This window comes from Sinohyriopsis cumingii, chromosome 15 (assembly GCF_028554795.1).
Source record: "Sinohyriopsis cumingii isolate HCF-2022 chromosome 15, ASM2855479v2, whole genome shotgun sequence".
Classification (NCBI taxonomy): domain Eukaryota; kingdom Metazoa; phylum Mollusca; class Bivalvia; order Unionida; family Unionidae; genus Sinohyriopsis; species Sinohyriopsis cumingii.
In genome coordinates, this window is record NC_142975.1 from 132,403,134 (window position 1) to 132,427,883 (window position 24,750).

Genomic DNA, 24,750 nt, shown 5'->3' on the forward strand with positions numbered 1-24,750 from the left:
TTTCAGTGGGAGTAAAATGTTATTCTCCATAGAGGTAATATTACTCTTTGTACTACTTTGTTTTTCCACTAAGTTTATCTGCCCTTATGTATCTTCTTCAGACCTGTATTTTCATATTTGGGATTGTTTTATTTTTTTCTTCCTTCCATCCTTCCTTTCTGTCTGTCTGTCTGTCTCTTTCCTTACTCTCTCCACATCAGGATGAATAGATTTTAAAACGTGCCAAATCCTAATATTTATAGTATATTATCGTTTAAAATAAATGGACTAAACATTATCATTATCATCATCATCAGATCATTTTTATTATCACAAAAATTTTATTTAAATGTTTGACACTTTTTTGTTTCATCGCCACTGGCATGATATCAACTTGATTTATTGAATGCACTTATAGCTGATGTCATTTGAATATTCAAATATAGATGGGATAGCATTTTCCTTCAAGTTTGACCTTGGATTTTTTTATATTTCTTATGCACGCCATTATCTCCAAGTCAATTTCCAGCTGATTTTCCAAAACGAGCTGAAAACAACCTTGTTTGCTTAGTATAAGTGAAGTTGGACTTTTTTATGTTATTTACCAATATAGTCTGAGTTTCCTCTGACCCTTGCCACCCATTTTTTGATATTTGGACATTTACTTACTTCCCAACATAAATGTCCAAAATATCAAAAATGGGGTGGCAAGGGTCAGAGGAAACTCTATTATCAATATTGCTTTAATTTTGTTGTTCACCAGAAACAAATGTACCTTTGATCCCATGACACTCTGCTCTCAGAATTGCAGGCAACACAGCAAGTCAGCATTTTGGACAAAAAAATTTGCATTGTTCTTACACTTGTCACAAGAATTACACATATGTACACAGGGAGACTCCCCTCTCTGACATTACACATGCCAGGATCTCAAAGGCTGCTGAAGGGGCCCCGAGTGGCCGAGTGGTCTAAAGTGCTCTTCGTTACGGATCACTGCCATCTCACCTCTGTCTGCGGCGGTTCGAGTCTAAGATTCAGCCAATGTGGGCATGTGAGAAAGCTTGCCAGTAGCTTCTCGTGGGTTGGTGGTTCTTTCCGGGGTTTTCCAGGTTCTTCCTCCACCATTAATACTGGCCGCCATGTATAGCCTATCGTGCTGAAAAATGGCGTTAAACCCCACAACAACAACAACAACAACAACAAAGGCTGCTGAAAAATTTGCATATAAACTGGCTTTTTTGGACTACTTATTTTGCTTAGCTGGTGTTGTCTGCTTTTTAGTAATGTATGTGCATTACTCATTATAAATTAAATATAAATTATTTGTTTAACACTAATTTTCTTTAACCAAAGTCTATTCAATCCTGATTGTTGAATGCTCTGCATCTTAACTGTCGTCAAGATACTTTCCGATGAAAATTATAGATCTCTGTGGTCTTTTACAATGGTGGCCTGCATCTACTACACTTCAGTCAAGAAAAGAGCACGTCGAATGGAATCTTCAGAATAATGTGGAATGAATTTATTTATCAATATGCATATCTTTCATTGTGACATCACAGCATGCAACATTCAATCCAGGTTGTACTGGATCACACCTTTAGGTTCATTTTGTCCAAATATGTCTATGTACTTTAACATTGATTTTACCATATGCACTTTTTGGGGCATATAAAATATGACCTTCCAAAGGAATGTGGATGTATAATAATCCAAATGGAGTGAAAGCTTGCCACTTAAAGGTATGTATACTCAAATTCTAAAATATGACACCTATTACAGAAATGGTCTATGTTGAATGCCTGTATGACCTGTGTGACTTGTACTATAGTTTGGTTCGTGTGGTAGGAATTAAATCAGCTGGAAGCTTTATTTTACACTGTATTATGTAGTAGTAAGAAATGGTGCAAGAAGTCCTTTAATAGTTGGTCTCTCTCACCTAACCAAAGAGTCCTTGTTATGGGCCCGTGGCCATTTCTATATAAAGCAATTCAAAATAAAGAAAAACAATGGACCATTTGAAAATGTAAGCAGAGTGTCTCCTAATATTGCTCTTGGAGGGAAAAAAATGCTGATTTGGTAATTTTTGGGGGTCCAGTAACAATAAATTCATTTTAATTGTATCAGCAACATTTTTTGTGCAGATTGATGCCAGCCCATGCCAGGGAGCTTTCAGATTGATTGGTGAAACATGATATACTGTATTTATGTATGAATACCAGGGTTATGCTTGGTACTTTGTCTCTTGTTCTGTCTTTAAGACGGAGGTAAAACAAAATCAGCATAATTTAATGTTGGATACAAGATGTAAATTTGCATTATTTACATGTTTGTTCACCTTACTAATGTTTCTGATTAGGATATTTGCAGTTGGAAGCTTGTTGTCTTTTAATATCAGAATGAAGGAACTATCTTCACCAAATCTTGTACAAAGATCTAAAAATGAACAGATACTTGATATAGTTTGCAAGTACCTTTCAACACATGAATTTAATTTACTAGACTGGGTTGTTCAACATGAGTAGTACCAGATGAATTGTATTTTCATTCTAATTAGTTAGATGTATTTTCTTCTAATTTTATATCTAGTTATGCAGTGATACAAATAACATATTGAGAAGGTTCAATTTCTGTAAGAAAAAAACAACATAAAAACATTTGGAAGTACTTGATAGTTCTTGAAAAGTCATTCAAAAACAACTCTCCCACAGCCATACAAACCTTGTAGGGGCACAGATTGAAAAGGGTAAAGAAAAACACTAGAAAGTGATGGAAGAACCAGTATTACTAAAAAAAACCCAGTGAGATAATATCCTTTACTTTGGTGGTTTTGGAATCTTTTCGCCTGTTGGAATTTTGTGCTCTAGATCTTGCTGACCATGGGGATTTGTCTTCACTAGTTTTTTATATAATAATTCATTATTTTCTCACAAATAGTTTTCTTTTTAAGCTGATACTTGTATGTCTTTTATTAAATGCTAAATTTTGTATTTCTACTAATTTTCTCCTCAGACGATTGTCATGTTTTACTTTTAATTCAACCTTGAAAATGTCTTACATTATCAGCTGTAGATGACTTGGCACAGAAATTCAAAAGACAACTGAAAAAGCTTTGAATCTTTGTGCTAAGTTGTTTTGTTTGTCATGAAATGCAGTCTTATAATTTTGAGATTTCATGATTGCTTGTGCCAACATAAGCTTATTCAAATGAAGGATGTGCACCAAAGCAAAAATGTTTGCGGAATTTTCATTTTTACCCAAAGGTATGAAACACACACGATGAAAAAAAGGTATTCCCAGGGGTTATTATAGAGGACAATATATAGGGTGTCATGCACTGTTTGCATCAGCACTGCAATTAGTCAATTTTGCTTAAATATTAACAAATATTTAAAATGCAGTTTTTTGCACTTACCCTAAGGACCTCAGTGATGAATGTCAAATTGATTTTACAATAAAATTATTCTGAAACATATCAGTACCCTTTAAAGGACATGTTTGTTTGCTTTTTTAATCAAGTGCTATGTATATTTAATTTATATTTTGTACCTGACTTTTGTCTTGTAATGCCTACCAGATTTTTGTCATACTTCTGAGAAGTAAACAAGATGCTTACTTGAATTTAAGTTCAAGACCTTTCCTGTTTACAGCATACAAAATTTTTCCGTTAGAAAGGATCAGTTTACCTTTACATTACTATGCATCATAGGTCAGATGACTGTGTGCATATAAATAGAGGTTTTGTCAACAAAGTCTTCATTCCTGTTTTATTATCAGTCTGTGGAATCACTTATAGTTGTGTTCAGATATAATTTGAGCGGAATTATTATTTAAATTATTCACTGGAATTACAAAGTTCTCATTGACTTTCTTGACTAAATCACTAATTTCGCATTATTGAAAACTCATTCAAAGACATTCTGATATGGCATGGCTAAACCACCAAAGATTCCAGTATTATTAAGGTGATGTGTTTGGCACACCATAGTATTTTTGTAAATATACTTTTTTAGCTGCATCGTGTGATGCCTACATTGCTTGCACAGTGTGTGCGTAATATATGTTACCACATGTGACTATATATATTACTTAGGGATCTTCATTGGGACAGCCATTAGAGGGAAGCTTTTTATATGTTTAGCTGTTGGGGCGGAATTGCCATTATGGTTTGCCTAGTTTGAGCCAACAAGCTGGGTGAGTTACATTCTTATTAGTTCAAATTAATGTTCAGTTTTGCAAAATATGTTCACTGTTATAATATAGGCTGGCATTATTTTATCATACTTTTAGTTTAATTCACCAAGAGTATGGCTTATGTAAGTTGGTTACGACAGATGGTATGGTTCAGATTATTGACAGGGATATGAGCATATATGCAGTACTCCTGTTCGTAGTTTTTTGTTTCTGTTATAACTAATATTGAAGACATTCATATATGCATACGAGTTTTGGCATATCGTATCCTTTTTTTAGCCAATCACTGATTGTCATTTGTATATTACTGGAAGTTGTACAAAAGGAAATATTTCAGTAGTGTTGATATTGGTTCGTTTGAAATGCTCAGATGTTATTAATCTGAATGATATTCAGAAAACAGATAATTTAGAAAGTTGTTTTCTCGTATTCAGCTAACTAGGTGTGGATAACTAGGTGTGGGTAATTGGGTGTGGGCTAACTAGCTAGAGGCAGCTGTAGTAAAGAGAGATGAAAGACCACCAGGAGAAGTGCCATTGTGTGTACGCATAGAAGGCCTGGGTGGTTAAAGAGACCGAGCCTTGAAAGCGGGTCAAGAGCATCATATGAAATGTCCAGTAAACATTAGCCATATGTATGAGAAATGTCAGTAAAGTATTTTACTATAAGTTTAATGGAAGTGTAGTGTTTGACTATAAGGGTGATGTCAGTGTAGTATTTGACTATAAGAGTAATGTCATTGTAATATTTGACTATAAGAGAAATGTCAGTGTAGTGTTTGACAACAAGAGTAATGTCATTATAGTGTTTGACTATAAGAGTAATGTCAGTGTAGTGTTTGACTATAAGGGTAATGTCAGTGTAGTATTTGACTATAAGAGTAATGTCAGTGTAATATTTGACTATAAGAGAAATGTCAGTGTAGTGTTTGACTATAAGAATAATGTCATTGTAGTGTTTGACTAAGGGTAATGTCAGTGTAGTATTTGACTATAAGAGTAATGTCAGTGTAATATTTGACTATAAGAGAAATGTCAGTATAGTGTTTGACTATAAGAATAATGTCATTGTAGTGTTTGACTAAGGGTAATGTCAGTGTAGTATTTGACTATAAGAGTAATGTCAGTGTAATATTTGACTATAAGAGAAATGTCAGTGTAGTGTTTGACTATAAGAGTAATGTCATTATAGTGTTTGACTATAAGAGTAATGTCAGTGTGGTAATTGATTATAGAGACAAGAAGCATGATAGTGTTTGATTATCTGAGACAATGTCATGGTGTTTTTGAGTATTCAAAATAATTAGTTATTTGTTCCTCTTCATCGTTTTCCATTGGGTCCATATTATGTACTCTTGTAATTATTTTACTGTCCTGTTTCTTTATTTTACAATCATTAGTAAAAATATGAGAGGATAATAGTTTTTTCCATTGTCACTCACATACGTGTTTGTTATTTCTCAAATCCTACTCAGTCTCAAATTGTGGCAACTCATTTACATTACAATTTGCAGCAAGGCTAAACAACAAGCTAGCTTCGTATGTTTTCCCAGTTGCTGACTAGATGGCCTGAGCAGTACATTCATTCAATTTGGAAGTGGGATCATCTCTTTGTTCACACCTTCACACCCTTCAGTAGGATCCAACAAGATGTTCACAAAGTACGGAGCTATACTGTTCAGGTTATTTTGTTAGCCCTTCTATGGCCCCATTGATTGTGGTTCAGTGATCTTCTCTACCATCCCAGGATGTTAACCTAGTGGAAAGACCTTCATTTAAAGCACAGGGGCTTTCTCCTATACAACAGGGGCTTTCTCCTATACAACAGGTCTTTCTTGTATACAACAGGGGCTTTCTCATATACAACAGGGGCTTTCTCCTATACAACAGCCTGCAGATTCTCAACTTTCGTGCCTGGTTAATATAAATATCTAACTGCTAGGACTTTTTATGTTAAGTAATATCCCTTTCATTAAAAAACTGAAATCACAACCACCCGGTGCAAAACAAATTCATGAACTAACTAAAGATCTTATCCTACCCACTCTACAAGCTGAACAACACAGTTACCTTGACCAAACACCATGGTAACACAATAGCCCTTACTTACGGCAACAAACAAGACCAAATACATGATATGAGGAGAAACATATTAGCCGAGCTAGAGAAAAATACATAGGGTACACCAAGATATACACCGATGGCTCAAAAATGACAAAACCTTACAAAACTGCTGCGGCATTAGTAATCCCTGAAACCAACACATAATTCGGAGCTAGATTACCTGACACCTGCTCCATTTACACAGCCAAATTCTGGGCCATTATTGAAGCTCTAAAATGGATCCAACTAACAAACACTAGACAAGCAGTTATCATTAGAGACCCTCTTAGCATCATCAACTCGATTAAATCAAACCACTCTATCACAAGAAGCAACTTCCTGAAGGAAACCAACCACTTAATTAAACAGCTGATAAATAAAAAACATATAATAGAGTTCATGTGGGTGCCCTCCCATATCGGTCTAGCAGGTAATGATAAAGCAGACCAAGTTGTTAAACAATATCTCCATAACATTATACTACAGCATCCAAGAATTGTACAGCATCATCAGAATTAAAATCAACAATAAGTGGCAACAACAGTGGGATAGCAGCAAAAAGGGATGCAAGCTATACTCCATACTAATTAGGTTGCAAGACACACCAACCTACCACAACTCGTTAGAAGTCAGGATCAAAAACATATCAGTAGGTTACTAATAGGCAAAACTAAATTAGCCAGCAGCATTGGGAAATATTTGACAATCAACATAAACTCAAATGGCAAATGCCCACACTGTCCACTCCAAGAAGATTTAGAACACGTTTTAACACCTGCCATAAGTATGGAACCCAAAGAACTAGGTTTAGGACTAAACAACATAAAATAGGGTTCCCATCGACCTATCCAGATTTCCTCAAAGAACAAAACTTAAATAATTGCATTACTTACAAAAATATTACAAACTTCCTCACTGACATTGGAAAAAATGGGGGGATTTAAACAAAAGTGTATGACCCGTTAAACAATAAATAAATACTATTCAATTAATTACATCTAGGGAACAGGCTAACAAGTTAAATGTAAGGAACAATAAGACCAGATGTCTTTGACTTGTCTTAGCAACCCGAGTATTCAGCAAAGAGATATGTCTTATCACAATAGATTTAGCCTGAAAATAACATCACATAAATAATTATCCACAAGCTTAGGATAATAATCAAAACAAAATAAGTCCAAACCAGTACCATAACTAGTAGACAGGCTAACAAACTTAAAGTTAGAGAATAAATAAAAACAGATCTCTTTGACAGGTCTTAGTGACCCTAGTATTTGGCAAAGATATTTGTCTTTTCAGAATAGATTTAGCCTGAAAATAAAACAACATCACGTAAATAAAACAAAATAGGAACAATTATCATAACTAGTAGACAGGCTAATAAACTTAAAATTAGGGAATAAATAAGATCAAATGTCTTTGATGTGTCTTAGCAACATGAGTACTTGGTAGAGATACCTGTCTTAATCAAATTGACTTAGCCTGAAAATAAAATAACAACGTACTAATAGCTTCATCCAAAAGCTAGAAAAATAAATCAAACATAATGATAGATTAGCAAGTACTTAGTCCAACCCTAAACCCACTACACAAGGCGACAAAGTCTATCAAGATAGGAAAACTTACTCCAAAACTAATACCTATAAGGTGGTCCAAACCCCAAGGACCATCAATGCGGCAACCAAATGCCTAGCGAAACTAGTTAGGACCCAAAAACTTAAGAATATATGAGGTGGTCCGAACTCCAAGGAACATCAGGTCCAGCTGCACAAAAAGGTACACCATTAAGCCTAGGAAAGTTTAAATAACCATACACAAAAGGGTGAACCCAAGCCAAGAACGACCCCACCCAAATCAGACTCAATAGATAAAGTATAAATATCCCTACAGACTATCACTAAGCGGTCACTGGTACAGTACTTTCTTTAATAATAACGGCACAAAATATATCTCCAAAACTCTGTCAAGGCAACAATTCATTAACCTTTTGGCAAGGGAGTCAAAAATAAATTTATACCCTGGAAAAACCAAGGTGCCTTCCTAGTGAGCAGGCTCCTCCCTGACCGAACCTTCCTCCTTGCCACCGCTGGACATTAAATTAATAAACGTGCATATCACATAATAAATACGTGAAGGGAGGGGCACTTTTTTTTCACTTCATGAACAATTAATTAATTAACCCTTCACATGGGAATAAAAACCTAGGTGTCCCGATGTGATGTCATAGTGGTGACCAATTGCTACTGGTGTCACATACAGCTTGGTTGACACCTAGCGCAGTTAATTCTGACTGAATTGCTACCTGTAACTCGAGTGTGTGCTGGGTGTATCCCCACTCGAGTATAGCTTTACATTCAGGTCGCTAGGGTCTATGAAGCCAGTCATATTGACCCAAGACCTGATGGCTCAGTCAAATTGTGCCTTTTATGCACAGTAATGCTTGGGGGGTGAGGCTCTAATTCCTTCCCCTGGAATCAATTAAATAGTCCGCTTATGGATGTTAACCAGATGTACATGCCCGTATGGGCGAAAACGTCTATAATTTAAATGATGATAATGATGAATTTAATTATATTTGGTCTAATGAATCTGAAGCAGTGTGATTTTATTTATATTTTGTATCATGAATGTGAGAAGTAGTGTTAATTTACTTTGATTTATGCTTCAGATCATGAATATGAAGACCCAATACAAAGAGGATCAAACTGACACTGGCTTGCTACAAATTTCAGAACTCAGTTTACTCACTTTATAAAAGAGTCCAACTACAAGCAACATAGACCCTTATGTGCCATCACATAATGCATTGGCAGATAAGGGTCTGTGCTGTTTGTTCTGATGATTATATATAATGCATAGACCCAGATCTGCAGCATATTATGCAATGGCAAAGCTGTGTCTATTTAGTTTGCAGTTGGATTCAACCTGCATATGGTAATAAGTGAGAATTTTCAGGAAGCTTAAAGAGTGAAATTCATGAAAAATGGGATCAAGATGTGAGATAAGCAAAAATATTGCTATTTCAAGAGCAAGCATCAAACTCATGGCTCCATCAAAGGGTTGTCACATAGGAAAACAAGCTAAATGATTATGGTCAAATGTTCACTGGAAGATATGGCACTGAATTTGTGGCTCAAACAAAAGGTTTGTCATCTTGAAAACAATTTTACCTTTACAAGTCAAGGGCTTATCAGTCCATGTACACTGGCAAATGTTTTGGGAAATATCACTTTGGAATTAAATCTAACTTATGGAAAAGGAAAATACAACTTAAATGAAAACTTTTATTGCACCAAACACTGTGGTTACATAGCAAAACACAAATATTAATACAAATACAAGCTTTTAAGTCTTCCATGATATGAAAGCAATATATTTGTAAGTAAACACATGCTATAAACAACATTGATGAATACTTCACTTTGCAGTGGGTATTATTAAATTTACATATAATATTTTCAGTTTAATAAAATGCTAAAGTATCATGTAATGAATACCACCATGAAAAGAACAAATACAGTGCATACCACATATGCTTTTCTGAATAGGAATAGATGCATGAAAATGTGAAATATTTGAATTGACACTACAACATCCTTGATTGAATTCACTATAATTCTGAATTAATGTTTCTGTCCAAGAAAATTATTGAGCACTTTGTAATTAAAGCGAATTATAATTTGAATGAATTCCAGTCCAAATAAAATACCTAATACAACAATAAGACTGATTTCTGCTTCAAAATGTTATTGCAGGAATGAGTAATGCCTCATGTAAATGAGATTATAAAGCCCTCTACTTCATCTAGGTCAAAATTAGCATTTTCTACTAAAATCTTTTATTGCTTAATGGAATATTCTGTCGTGGAAAATTCTGTTACTCAAATTTTAATATTTAAGAACATGGTAAACATATTGGCCTTGACCCAGACAAGATAATGAAACCAATATTTATCCACACTCCTATAGAAATATTGGCTGTGTTTTATTTGCTTACCAAAACAAAATCATCAATAGTGATTCTAGTCAGGAACACAGTGAAATTGATTTGGGACAACGTCAAGTACAAAATACAATTATCCATAGCATAAAATGAATGTTACAAAAGCAACAAACAATGCAAGATACATACCATTTGATATTCAAAATATTTTTGTACATGTACTTCTGAAACTTAGGTGAAAATTTTGAAAATATAATGCCTGAAATATTTAAGGGCTTGGATATAAACATTAAAGACAGTACACTGGATTCTGCCCAACAGAAATATTTGTTGAAACTTCAAGTTGGATACAGTTTTATTAGTTGTAGCTCACTGAATCTTTGTTTGACTTTTTTTTTTTCCTGAAGCTTATTCTGGAAGTGAACTTCCAACAGGATGCAGCTTCATCTGCAAATATTCATTTTAAATTTCTCATTTAAGTAATTCTTTTAGAGTCAGGGAATATCCCATTTGAATATATTTTATTTCAATCTTTGAATATGAAATTAACCCAGTGGAGTATATATTTTAATCTGAAAATGTCCCGTTTGAGTCTTTACAAGAATTCTCTGAATCTGGAATTATCCCATTTTATTTTTAATTTGAATCAAGTATCGTCTGCTTTCAAAATGTTTAATTTTAGCCTTGCTATTGAATATATTTTACCTGAATCTGGAAATATATCATTAGAGCCATCTCTCACGATTCAGAAATGTTCAGTCTGAAAATATCCCGTAAAGCCTTTAACTACATCCATTCTCTATTGGACTTTTTACGGGTCAGATGTAGAATAGTCTGTTTTTGTTTGCGAGTGTTAGAGGACTCTTGAGAACTTTGTCGAACACTCCTTACTGAGCAGATAAACTCATGGAGTGTATTTCTAAATGGTGCAATTATGATGTAATAAAGGACAAAATTGACAGAAAAATTGATGGTCTGTAGTGTATTTGTCACCATGGTAACCATTCTGTATGTATATGTAGCTATTGATTGTTCCTTGGATATATAAAAGATGAATTTTGTAATTTCTGATGGTGCCACCAAAATGAAGAAAAGGAGAATAATGGTGATGAGAGTCACGTTGATTCTTTTGTGAGCAGAAATGCAGCCCATGTTGTCACGGCTGTGAAGTAGGTGCAACATCTGGCTTTTGTGCAGAGCACGAATGAGGCAGATATTGCAGTATAGAAGAATTGATAGGGGTATGAAATTACCAGTGATAGCCCAAAGAAGCTTGTAAACATACACAAAGTTGTCGTTCATAAAGAGATCACTGTAGCCCAAGTGTACATAACCTACATACTCCTCTTTGCCAATGCAGTCCAGTTTCTCGACCCAGTACTTGAGTATATAAGGTACATTGAAAAGGAAGGAAAATATCGCCAAGACAATTATCATGATTATCGTTTTCCTTTGGGAGAACAGTTGTCGGGAGTGGAAGGGATGGCAGATTGCCACATATCGCATTATCGCTGTCAACACGGTGAGGAGTGTGCTGCTCAAGATGAACGTGCTGATAATGAATGTGTTGTACATTTGATAGTACAGCATGAACTCATACGGATGGTAATGATTTCGGTGAGGGAGAAAGGCGTTGGGAAAAGTGCAGATGCAAAACATCAAGTCAGATATGGCCAAAGCCACAAGACATATGGTAGTACAATATTCCATCTCATCCAGTGCCTTGCATGTTCTTTTCTTTGTGAAAACAACAACGTTTAGAATATTTCCCAGAAAACCCAGTATACAAACGGTGGGAATGATGATACTGTACAGAAAGTACTCCACTTTTTCCAGAGTTTCGCTTTCCTCACTATGGATGCTGGAATCATTTGTAACATTGAATAGACTTAAGTCTGCCATGTATAGGAAACTACAGTTCACAGGTTCAGAACTGAGTGCTATCATAATGTTGCTGATGTTAAAACCAGTCATGTTGTTAACAGATAATTATTTTACAATTTCAGATAATTTTAATGGCCAGTAGCTGACTAATATTACTTCTAATTTCTGTTCATTTTCTCAAGGTGAAGGTACTAAAGTGCTTATTCTTTCAGTTAATTTCAGAAGCATGTGGTTCACACATAAATTATGAACAGTCTGAGATCCTTGCTTTTTATGAATATACAATATCAGCTTTCATTAAAACATGCTTAAGGAGGACACAGTCAAAGATGTCAGATATCACTTTGAGTTTGATCTATTGCAAACAAACCATCAGATTAGAACTATGGCTTGTTTTAATTATTGAACTTGTTCCGCACAGAATCCCCTGTATTTTAAGTAGACTAAGTCACAGAAAAGTATTTTTTGAACTTGTAACCTTCAACTGGCTCCTTTCCATTCAGCTGCCAAGGTTAATCCATCATGGAAATGGTCTATATCGATGGTGCTGAGAGCTCTTCAGCCTGGAAAGAATACATAGTACATTCAGTTAAAAATGTATATATTTTTTGTGAGACAGTCTTTTAATCAGGCATTAATATGTTTCCTCCAATAACCAACTTAATTTATTAGGAGCAAATTGAATCTGATGAAAATTTGGCAGCCTTATGCATTCCCCTAATAGCTGCAGCACTGCAGTCATGATATTTTGTATTTTATGTATGTTTATGTTTTCACTGATGCCTGTGCATGTGTTCCAGGCTTGATACTTTGAATTTTAAAATTACTTAATTATTTAGTGTCAAGCCAGACTCTTCACATCATGTTGTATATACTGTATATAGTGTACATAACAGATAGAAAGCCTCAAGGTAGATTAGTTCTGTAATTAATTGAGTTACCTTCTCTAAATAAAGTCTTTATTATTATTATTAGCAAGAGACCGGAGTCCTAGCCAATTACACGGTTCGTTAAGGACATCTAGGACCGGAATCCTAGCTGATTACTCGGTTCGTTAAGGACATCTAGGACATCCGATTTTGCGGTTTCCTTAGTTTTTTATAGGTGCTTCGTAAGTGAATTATTTATTAATACTTTTATAAAATTGAATGATATGTTATGGGTTTTTATGTGGTGGCTTCTAAATTTATTTAGCTAGTTACTGGGTCTTTTGGTTTTGTGGGGATAGTAATTATATTTTGTTCCTAAGTCTTGCTGAGTCTATGAATTGATTTATATTTTTATATGCTGATTGTTTATTTTTATTAGAGTCCATAAGTAACTCTGGGTATGTGTGTGGTGATCCAATCTCTTTATGGTTTTTGATAAATATTTTCCGAGCGGGTTGATATTTTGGGCATATATTGAATACGTGGTGTAGATCTTCGGTGGTGTGGCAGTTAAAGCAGTTAATGGTTGCTGGTTTGGGTCCTATAAACCTTCCAAAACTGCTTGCTAGTTTAGTTTTTCATGTTATTATCCTGTTTATGGTTTTCTGTTCTAAATAGGTACCCTTAGGTAGCTGTATGTTCCTATCTACATTTTTTGGGGTTTCATGGTGCTTTTTACCTTTTGTGGAGGAGTTCCAAAAATCTTGCCATGTTTGGTCTATATATGTTTGTGTGAAGCTTATTGCTTCTGTAGAGCTATAGTTAAGCTTGATAGAGTTTTGATCTCCTAGTTTGGTTTTTGCAACTTTGCCTGCTGTTTCGTTGCCAGAGATTCCAATGTGCGACGGTATCCACATGAGCTCGACTAATTGATGTGCTGTGGTGATGTCATCGATTAATTGGCATGCTCTGTCGAGGAATTGTTCCCTAGAGTGTGTATTGCAATTTTGGATCGATTTGATAACGGTTAGGGAATCACTTATAATGACTGCTTTAGGTATTTGGTTGTCTTTGATCCATTGTAGTGATTCAAGTATAGCCCAGAATTCAGTGGTGAAAATGGAGCAGTAGTCAGGTGATCTGGATCCCGTTTGTATATTGAATTCGGGGATGACTATTGCTGCTGCTGTACTTGGTGGGTTGTTTGTTTTTGATCCATCGGTATATGTTTTAACATAGTCTGGGTATTTTTGGTTGATTTCATTTACCAGTACAGGTTTTAGTAAGTTACAAAGTTTATGCAGACAAAACAAGACAGATATAACATGGCCAAATGGCAATGAAATAAGTTGGAGTTTTTGTTTGCCCTGTCAGGTCAAAGTTTGAAAACCATCTTTCAGGTTACTTTATGGTCTTCTCTTTGATTTGTTTTTAGAAGACACAAATTATATTGTCAAGAGTGACACTGTGGAAGAAGCATGTATTGTTGACCACATTTGTCCCTCACTGCATCCATCCATTTGCTCATCATATATTGGTAAAGTTCCACATTACTTTAGGTCAGTTTCTCAAGTATTCTTTCTTTTAGGTTCATGGAGTGTTGTGTGTGGAACCAGTTTGGAATGAAATAAATTGTCATGCCAAATTAGATCACCATGATATTCATTTCTTCCATCAGTAATTTATTTTATTCTTTCATATCACTTTGTCCATGGATTTATACTGTTGAGTGCTACATCATCACATCAAAAATAGGTCACATTGACATGTGTTTCATGTATCCAAGGCTAAGCATTTAGATAGTTTTCAAGTAATGTAATGGGTAAGGTTTTGTACCTTTGTGTGGATACCCAATGGTATGTTCAACACCATGGTTCAAAGACTTACAAAAATGGTACTAACAGCTGCCTCGCTCAGCACTCAGCATTAAGAGGTTAGTGTTAGGACTGGTCAGCCTGGTGTCAGGATAATGTGACTGGGTGGGACATCAAGCTACATGTCTGCGGCATAATGCCCCAGTGCTAGACATCACTATAAACTGCCACACTGCAGACATTGTAGCGATATGACTGAAAAATTGTTAAAGCTACGTTAAAAATCCAAATCACACACACACACATAAGAGCATATCAAGTAAGGTGAATTCCACCATGTGATTCAAATTTAAGTGTATACCAGCTGGTGTATAGATCTCTTATCCAGATTGTAGAAACCCAGTCACAAATAAATATCTCACAAGCAATGAAACTAAAATAAAAGCTATTCTGTATATCTTAACACCATATTGACAACATTTTCTTGATTAAAAAAAAATCCTCCAAAAATTGCTCAATATTCACTGAAGCAGAATAAAAACCAGCATTTATAACACATCTCCAATAGTTTCTTATTCACAAAAAGCTCAGTGGTGTCTTATTCACAAAATGTCCACAAAAACTGATAACCTGAGCAGCATTATTTTTTTGTAAGCCTTCATCCTCATGTGTATAAATTAACATTTTCACCCTAATACTTGCTCGAGAGGTACTCTTTAAAGCTTAATAAAATCATGTGACATCTTTTATTCTTGTGTATATTTATATTGTGTGTTTAACTTTTGTCCATGGTTGTAGATTGTGAGGGTGATTTGTAAGCAGTATACACCACTCCCTCAAAACGTACACCCTGATAACTTGTAAACTCATTTATAATGCAGGTTCAGGCATGGACTCCATTTGTTAAAACTGGAAAATGCAAAATAAAACATTAGCCCAATTTGTTGAATTTGAAGAAAATCAAGCTCAAAATTGGTAAATGAAACATTGATGTATGGCTTCTTTTATCACTGAAAATAAATGATAGAACCAGGAAATTTTAATCGACATCATAAAATTATCAGCATTTGATAGGTCATATATATTCTTTCCAAATGGCCTTTTAGGTACAATGTAAATAATGATATTCAACCAAATTTTGATCAATTTGTGTCTAAAATAGAACCATAATTGACTGATGCTCATAAAAACCTGGGGGCCCCGAGTGGCCGAGTGGTCTAAAGCGTTCGCCGTTACGGATCACTGCCATCTCACCTCTGTCTGCGCCGGTTCGAGTCTCAGATTCAGCCAATGTAGATATGTGAGAAAGCATGCCAGTAGCTTCTCGTGGGTCGGTGGTTCTTTCCGGGGTTTTCCCGGGTTCTTCCTCCACCATTAATACTGGCCGCCATATATGGCCTATCGTGTGCTGAAAAATGGCGTTAAACCCCAGAACAACAACAACATAAAAACCTGTCTAATGCAATAAGGCATAGTTAAAATACTGTTATGAAAATAAAAGATGCAGTGATAGAAAACCTAAACCCATTATAGTTTAATTTGCTATTTAGACATTTGCATAGATATAGAGAGAGAGAGAGAGAGAGAGAGAGAGAGAGAGAGAGAGACAGACAGACAGACAGAGAGTAGACAGAATAGAAAGTGCTATCCCTGGATTCCTATAGAAGAATGATTGATAATAGTAGGCAGAATTAATATTTTTAATACTGTCATACAGGTTAGAGAATTTTTAATTCATACTCTATGGAGATTCGAACCCAGGTCCACAGGTAAACAGCACCCATCACCTTGCCTGCACACACAAGCCCATATTCCCTCACGACTAAGCACACATCACCAAAAAATGATGTTACTCAGTTGGTGTTCTATGCACTTGTGTCACAAGGTGTCACATGATTGTATTGATCTTTAAGGAGTTCCTATCAAGCATCAGTGTTATGGTGAAAAGTCTAATTTACACATGCTCAGTCTCCAGCTTACTCTGGTAATGACCCCCATCCATCACATTGATGTATGCTTGGATGGGGGATTATTTGGTTGCATATTTTGTTATGATTACAAAGGCAGCAGGGGTCATCAGTAATTGGTACTGTTGTAAAAGGCAGATGTTCATGCAGAGTGATTGATTCCATTACCTTCGAAATACTTTTCTCAAGAAATCTATCTTCAGTCTGTTTTCTCGTGTCACATATCAGAATGATCATGTTTACAAGAAGATTCTAGGTTTGTTAAATAATGACTGAAAACCTGTATCTAGGCACTGGCTTTGATTTATGTTATTACTGTTGTCATGTGTACATTATTACATGTCTTATCTTGAAATTTGTTTTTCATCTACAGTTCTTTTTTCATTTGCCCAACCAGAAATGGGTAGGGATGTCCAAATTAAGTTGGTGTGTGTTTTCACTTTTCAAGCACTAGTGTTTTAAGGCATTTGTGTGTCATGTTTTGTTTTTAAAACTCACTCAACAATTTATATTTTCTCTTAAGTAATCTAGCCCATATTTTTGGTAATGTATGCATTTTAATTAATGAATTAATTTAAATAATTTGTTAAGTAATGTATATATTTTCATTAATTGGATATTTTATGGCAAATTCCAGATTGTCTATAACTTTTGATACTGTTTTCAGGTACCTTAATTTTGGACAGTGTTTTAAATAATGCTGTCTATGCACTGATATATTTGATCACAACTGTAGTTGTAAGATGATAGGACAAGAGTGACAGAACAATAATGCTTTCTTAACAAACTGGAAGAATGGTTTGTAGATTTGTGCATGGAAAATGCCTTTCCTGACTGGTGGTCTTCCAAACTAGTGATCTTTCAAGTAAAGTTTAACTGTATGCGTATATGTGTGTGTGTGTGTGTGTGTGTGTGCACATGCCATTCCTCTTGAAGTAGTCACTGAAGATGTGTGTGTGTTTTGCGATTCCTCTTGAATTAGTCACTTAATATTGACAGTGACTGAACGGCACTTGACTTTTGATAATTATTTCCCCAATTCCCTCTCTATTAAGCAGAGTGGAAAGATTTGAGGCAGTATGTTATTGGCGATGTTTAATTAATCTGTCTTAGTATCAGACAGGATACCTGTGGAGCAGGTGAAGGTACATGATGACTGCCAGCTACATGGACACAAAAGTTGAGACAGTGCTCTTCTGAAAGAGCAAATTTAAACCATAAACCGGTACAGTACCACCCCTCATGGGCAGTCACTTAATGGACACCTACAATTTGGATAAATTTAAACCATGAACAGGTACTGTACCACCCCTCATGGGCAGAAACTTAATGGATTTATACAATTTTGATAAATTTAAACCATAAACCGGTACAGTACCACCCCTCATGGGCAGTCACTTAATGGACACGTACAATTTGGATAAATTTAAACCATAAACAGGTACAGTACCACCCCTCATGGGCAGTCACTTAATGGGCACGTACAATTTGGATAAATTTAAACCATAAACTGGTACAGTACCACCCCTCATGGGCAGTCACTTAATGGACACATACAATTTGGATAAATTTAAACCATAAACAGGTACAGTACCACCCCTCATGGGCAGTCACTTAATGGACACGTACAATTTGGATAAATTTAAACCATAAACAGGTACAGTACCACCCCTCATGGGCAGTCACTTAATGGACACGTACAATTTGGATAAATTTAAACCATAAACAGGTACAGTGCCACCCCTCATGGGCAGTCACTTAATGGACAAATACAATTTGGATAAATTTAAACCATAAACTGGTACAGTACCACTCCTCATGGGCAGTCACTTAATGGACACATACAATTTGGAGAAATTTAAATATATTGAAAGTAAAAAACTAAAGTAGGTTGTACAAGCACACAATTAAGATGAAAAGAAAAATTGCTGTTGGCATTTTCCCATGTGTGACAGATGTACTCGATTTCCTGTTGTGATGCTGCTATCAAGTCCATTTTAATCATGTATCATGTTTTACATATTTTTAACTGTTAATTAATGGCCTGTCATTAATCCTACAGTATTTTGAGAACTTTTTATTTTTAATTGGCAACGTGAAGCTGTTATTGTGTCACAGTGGCGTTAAGTGCTAGAATTTTTAATTGATAATTTATAAAACAGAGGGATAAACAATTGCAATTTGGTACATGTACATCAGTCTGTGTTAGATGACCATTAATTTTAGTCCTGTTCCTTTGAATTTGATGGATTGGTTAGAAGTGAATAAAATATTTATTGCAATAGATTTTTCAAGATCTCCTTCAAGTATTTAGTGATTGGCCATTGGATTCTGAAAGAAAACTGCATTGCTTCCTGTGAGTAAAAAAAAATTTGCTTTGATGATCAGTTATAGGGGCCTACCCGAAATGTATATTTGAAAGAAAAATTGTATTTAGAACTTGGAATAAATTATGTACAGTATATGGTTATCACATTTTTGTTTGGGGGGGGAGGGGGGCTAAAAATTTGGTAATGAACAAGCCGTTTCAAATGTAGTGATTCAAAGCAGCTAGCTAATGTGTTGGAATCATTTCACAAACTGTCATTTAAATTTACATGTGCAAGATTTGTATATGGTCTGAACTCAACCTGTATACATTCTATAAAAATGATAACTTGTATTTATTTAAGGACACGGTTGTTTTGGGTGGGGGATTAAGGTAGGGAATGGTTTTCGTAAATCCTAAATTCATTGAATATAGTGGGAATTCACGCTTATCTCATGTATGAGTGTAGTTATTGATTTGCAGACATTACTCTTATAAGTGACCTATACTTAATTTATTAGTGAAATGCCAAATTAAGTATATGTCACTTATAAGTGACCTATAAGTGTACCAAATGCGTATAGCTCATATTTCACATAAAAGTCAAGTACTTCATTTATAAGTAAATGCCTAATTTGCATATAAAATCCTAATCCTTCAACTATATTTCATTTATAAGTGACCTACAAGTAAACAGACTAGTCACTTATAAGCCCTTTATAAGTAATGGACATAATCAATCTACGTGACACATATATATATCTTCCTTAATGAAGGATATACCTTGTCAGTAAATGTTTTCCATGTTAAATAGAAAGAAATTTAGTTTGTATTGAAGTTGATTGAGATATTCCATCACTTTTTTTATTACATGTCCATTTAATATTGTTCATTCTAGTTTTCGAGATGGATGTTCTATATCCATTCCTTTTATTATTACTTTGAAGTCATCTCTCTCAGCTCTTACTTTTGCTTGACTATCTATGATCATGGCTTTTGATTTGGATGCATTTATCTTGATACATGTACTGTTGTGGTCACATCAGTTATTTATTTTTGCCAAATCTTTGTTTAATTTAGTTTATACATCTGCCTTGGTGTTTAAAAGTCCTTTTTGTAGATAACTGAATTTTCTGTGCAGAAACCATTTTTCTTTTAGTCACTATATCCATGACCTATGCATTTATTGTTCTGAAATCATTTTTTTCATTCAGTTAAAATGACCTTGACATTTGACCTGTTGAGCTTTAAGGCAGTAGCATTAGTTTTTGCCCCATGTGCGAGTCATCCCCAAAGTTTGGTAACTGTAGAAGATGGAGAACTTAAGTTAGTGTTTATAAACCATTTTTGTCCATTAAGTTATAGTGACCTTTGACTTTAGAGTTTTTTTTAGTCAAAAATCATTAGAGTTCTTTCTCCCCCAAGAAAAAGGCATCCATAAGATTTGGTCACTGTAGAAATTGGGCAGCTTGAAATATTGTGTAGAAAAGAAATGGCAGGAAACACATGGACAGGTGAATGGACAACATTCTAGCATACTACTACACATCACCTTAATGTGGGTATCTAAACAATCACTCATGTTAACACATTAACCCCTGGAGCTTTTTGTCATTTTTGCCTTAAAATCAAGTAGGAAACACATTTTGAAAGCTATTTCTGAATAGACTTGAAAACACCAAATCCCTGGTCATCTTCCAATAACATACTGCCTAGTGGTGTTAGAAACATCGATTTTTGTTGGCTATTTGACTCGCGCATGAGCAGAAGGGTAAAAGTTGGACTTCTTTTTATTTTTTGCTAAAAGGAGCCATTATTTTTGTATGGAAACCACTCTTTATTCCAAATGCCCATCTTATCCTACTTTTTGCAAAGGCTCATCTGTCTGTTTGCAGTTCATACCGGTTTGCCTTAGATCTGAGACCAAAAAGTCTAAAATCCAAACACAAAATCAGATTCCGACCACAATCAGATTTTCGGTAAAAAAAAGTCGGGTCCAAAAAATGAAGTTTTTCTATCTGTATTTTGTAGTGCAACTAGATATTCCAGATTATTTGATATCATTGTAGAGCTACATCTGTCTACCTTTTTATAATACCACCCACTTTAGTGTATCATGCATTACCATGGCGCTACAGAGCTTGGCAGTAGGCTACTACCTCCTGCCCCATAAAGTGTTAAGGACTCACTTATTGACCATTATAAGTGACAGCCTTTAGATTCAGTGTAATTTCACACTAAGAGCATATCTATAAAAATAATATAGAAAATATTTATCCTACACTCTGAAGACAACTGTGGTTTCCTTATTCCTTATAGCTGTATATATCAGGTTAATTGCCTCTATAGAATGCCATAAAGTTACCTTCCTGATCACCCATTCTTCATTAGAAAATTTATCTTTCTACTAGAATAAAAATTCAGGTTTTCTTGTTTCTATATAACCATGTTGCCTGCTTGTGTAACTAAAATAAAAACAGTTTTCTTCAATGTCAGCTGTAACAAAACTTAAAATTTTATGAACTTTAAGTACATGTTTCAATGTTAAGAATTAACTGCATTGACAGTGCTGACTTTGGTTTGGTCAGTATGTGTCTGATTGGTCCCCTTAATTTGGGAACCACCTAAAAACTTAATGTTTTGAAAAAAGCAAAACAGTATTTGGAACAAGTACACCAATAATTACCACAATCATTTCCTAAAGCCCCATGGTCATTAGTCAATACTTCCATCTCAACAGACAACATAAGTGTGTTATCAGCAAAGCTTCTGATTTCAGCCTTTATCACCAATGACAAGATAATAAAACCAGAATGGATCTAGCCAGATGAAACAAAGACTTTCATACAGTAGTAGCTATTTGTAACCAGATGAAACAAAGACTTTTTGTAACCATACAAGTACTTGACTATGATATGGTTAAGAATCCCATTTCTCAGTGTACTGATTTTAATTATAGATTACCATATTTTATTCATGTTTTTTGGAGAGCAAAATGAATTTACTTTACTTTCTGTCAACGAAAAACACAGACACAATATTAGACTATGCTTTAAGTCGCAATGAGGGCCTCAAGGTAGATTAGGTCTTAGCTATTTGTGTTACCCTCTTTAAATAAGGTCATTTTTATTATTATTATTATTATTATTATTATTATTATTATGATAATGCAAAAGAATCACAGTTTACATGTACATTGTTGAATCAGATCTGACATTATTTACATAGTTATCCAGTTTATTTCATTCCACAAGAAAATGCAATCATAGTGAAAAACAAATCTTCACATGTGAAGCAAGAGACTCTACAATGTCTTAATGTCATACCAGCAGCAACAACACCGTTTATATTCCAATACTTTTAAATTCATAACAATATGTAAAAACACATGAAATAAGTATACTAAAAACACATGAAATAAGTATTCTAAAAGCACATGAAATAAGTATACTAAAAACACATGAAATAAGTATACTAAAAGCACATGAAATAAGTATACTAAAAACATGAAATAAGTATTCTAAAAGCACATGAAATAAGTATTCTAAAAGCACATGAAATAAGTATACTAAAAGCACATGAAATAAGTATACTAAAAACACATGAAATAAGTATTCTAAAAGCACATGAAATAAGTATACTAAAAACACATGAAATAAGTATTCTAAAAGCACATGAAATAAGTATACTAAAAACACATGAAATAAGTATTCTAAAAGCACATGAAATAAGTATACTAAAAACACATGAAATTATACTAAAAAGACATGAAATAAGTATTCTAAAAGCACCTGAAATAAGTATACTAAAAACACATGAAATTATACTAAAAAGACATGAAATAAGTATTCTAAAAGCACATGAAATAAGTATACTAAAAACACATGAAATTATACTAAAAACACATGAAATAAGTATTCTAAAAGCACATGAAATAAGTATACTAAAAACACATGAAATAAGTATTCTAAAAGCACATGAAATAAGTATACTAAAAACACATGAAATAAGTATACTAAAAGCACATGAAATAAGTATTCTAAAAGCACCTGAAATAAGTATACTAAAAACACATGAAATAAGTATTCTAAAAGCACATGAAATAAGTATACTAAAAACACATGAAATAAGTATACTAAAAGCACATGAAATAAGTATACTAAAAACATGAAATAAGTATTCTAAAAGCACATGAAATAAGTATTCTAAAAGCACATGAAATAAGTATACTAAAAGCACATGAAATAAGTATACTAAAAACACATGAAATAAGTATTCTAAAAGCACATGAAATAAGTATACTAAAAACACATGAAATAAGTATTCTAAAAGCACATGAAATAAGTATACTAAAAACACATGAAATAAGTATTCTAAAAGCACATGAAATAAGTATACTAAAAACACATGAAATTATACTAAAAAGACATGAAATAAGTATTCTAAAAGCACCTGAAATAAGTATACTAAAAACACATGAAATTATACTAAAAAGACATGAAATAAGTATTCTAAAAGCACATGAAATAAGTATACTAAAAACACATGAAATTATACTAAAAACACATGAAATAAGTATTCTAAAAGCACATGAAATAAGTATACTAAAAACACATGAAATAAGTATTCTAAAAGCACATGAAATAAGTATACTAAAAACACATGAAATAAGTATACTAAAAGCACATGAAATAAGTATTCTAAAAGCACCTGAAATAAGTATACTAAAAACACATGAAATAAGTATTCTAAAAGCACCTGAAATAAGTATACTAAAAACACATGAAATAAGTATACTAAAAACACATGAAATAAGTATACTAAAAACACATGAAATAAGTATTCTAAAAGCACCTGAAATAAGTATACTAAAAACACATGAAATAAGTATTCTAAAAGCACCTGAAATAAGTATACTAAAAAGACATGAAATAAGTATACTAAAAACACATGAAATAAGTATTCTAAAAGCACCTGAAATAAGTATACTAAAAACACATGAAATAAGTATTCTAAAAGCACATGAAATAAGTATACTAAAAACACATGAAATAAGTATTCTAAAAGCACCTGAAATAAGTATACTAAAAACACATGAAATAAGTATTCTAAAAGCACATGAAATAAGTATACTAAAAACACATGAAATAAGTATTCTAAAAGCACCTGAAATAAGTATACTAAAAACACATGAAATAAGTATTCTAAAAGCACATGAAATAAGTATACTAAAAACACATGAAATTATACTAAAAAGACATGAAATAAGTATTCTAAAAGCACCTGAAATAAGTATACTAAAAACACATGAAATTATACTAAAAAGACATGAAATAAGTATTCTAAAAGCACATGAAATAAGTATACTAAAAACACATGAAATAAGTATTCTAAAAGCACCTGAAATAAGTATACTAAAAACACATGAAATAAGTATTCTAAAAGCACCTGAAATAAGTATACTAAAAACACATGAAATAAGTATTCTAAAAGCACATGAAATAAGTATACTAAAAACACATGAAATTATACTAAAAAGACATGAAATAAGTATACTAAAAACACATGAAATAAGTATTCTAAAAGCACCTGAAATAAGTATACTAAAAAGACATGAAATAAGTATACTAAAAAGACATGAAATAAGTATACTAAAAACACATGAAATAAGTATACTAAAAACACATGAAA

The 24,750-nt window shown here is 33.7% G+C and overlaps 2 protein-coding genes across 3 annotated transcripts in view; one reads left to right on the forward strand and one right to left on the reverse strand.

Annotated features, from left to right (window-relative positions):
* LOC149782797 (CD109 antigen-like) overlaps window positions 1-24,750 on the forward strand; it is a 642,407-nt gene that overhangs the window by 241,885 nt on the left and 375,772 nt on the right. The window lies entirely within an intron of this gene.
* On the reverse strand, window positions 10,460-12,744 carry LOC149782798 (neuropeptide Y receptor type 1-like). Its single transcript, XM_089934926.1, has one exon. The coding sequence runs from the start codon at window positions 12,189-12,191 to the stop codon at window positions 11,004-11,006; it is 1,188 nt and encodes a 395-aa protein (XP_089791052.1). The 5' UTR covers window positions 12,192-12,744; the 3' UTR covers window positions 10,460-11,003.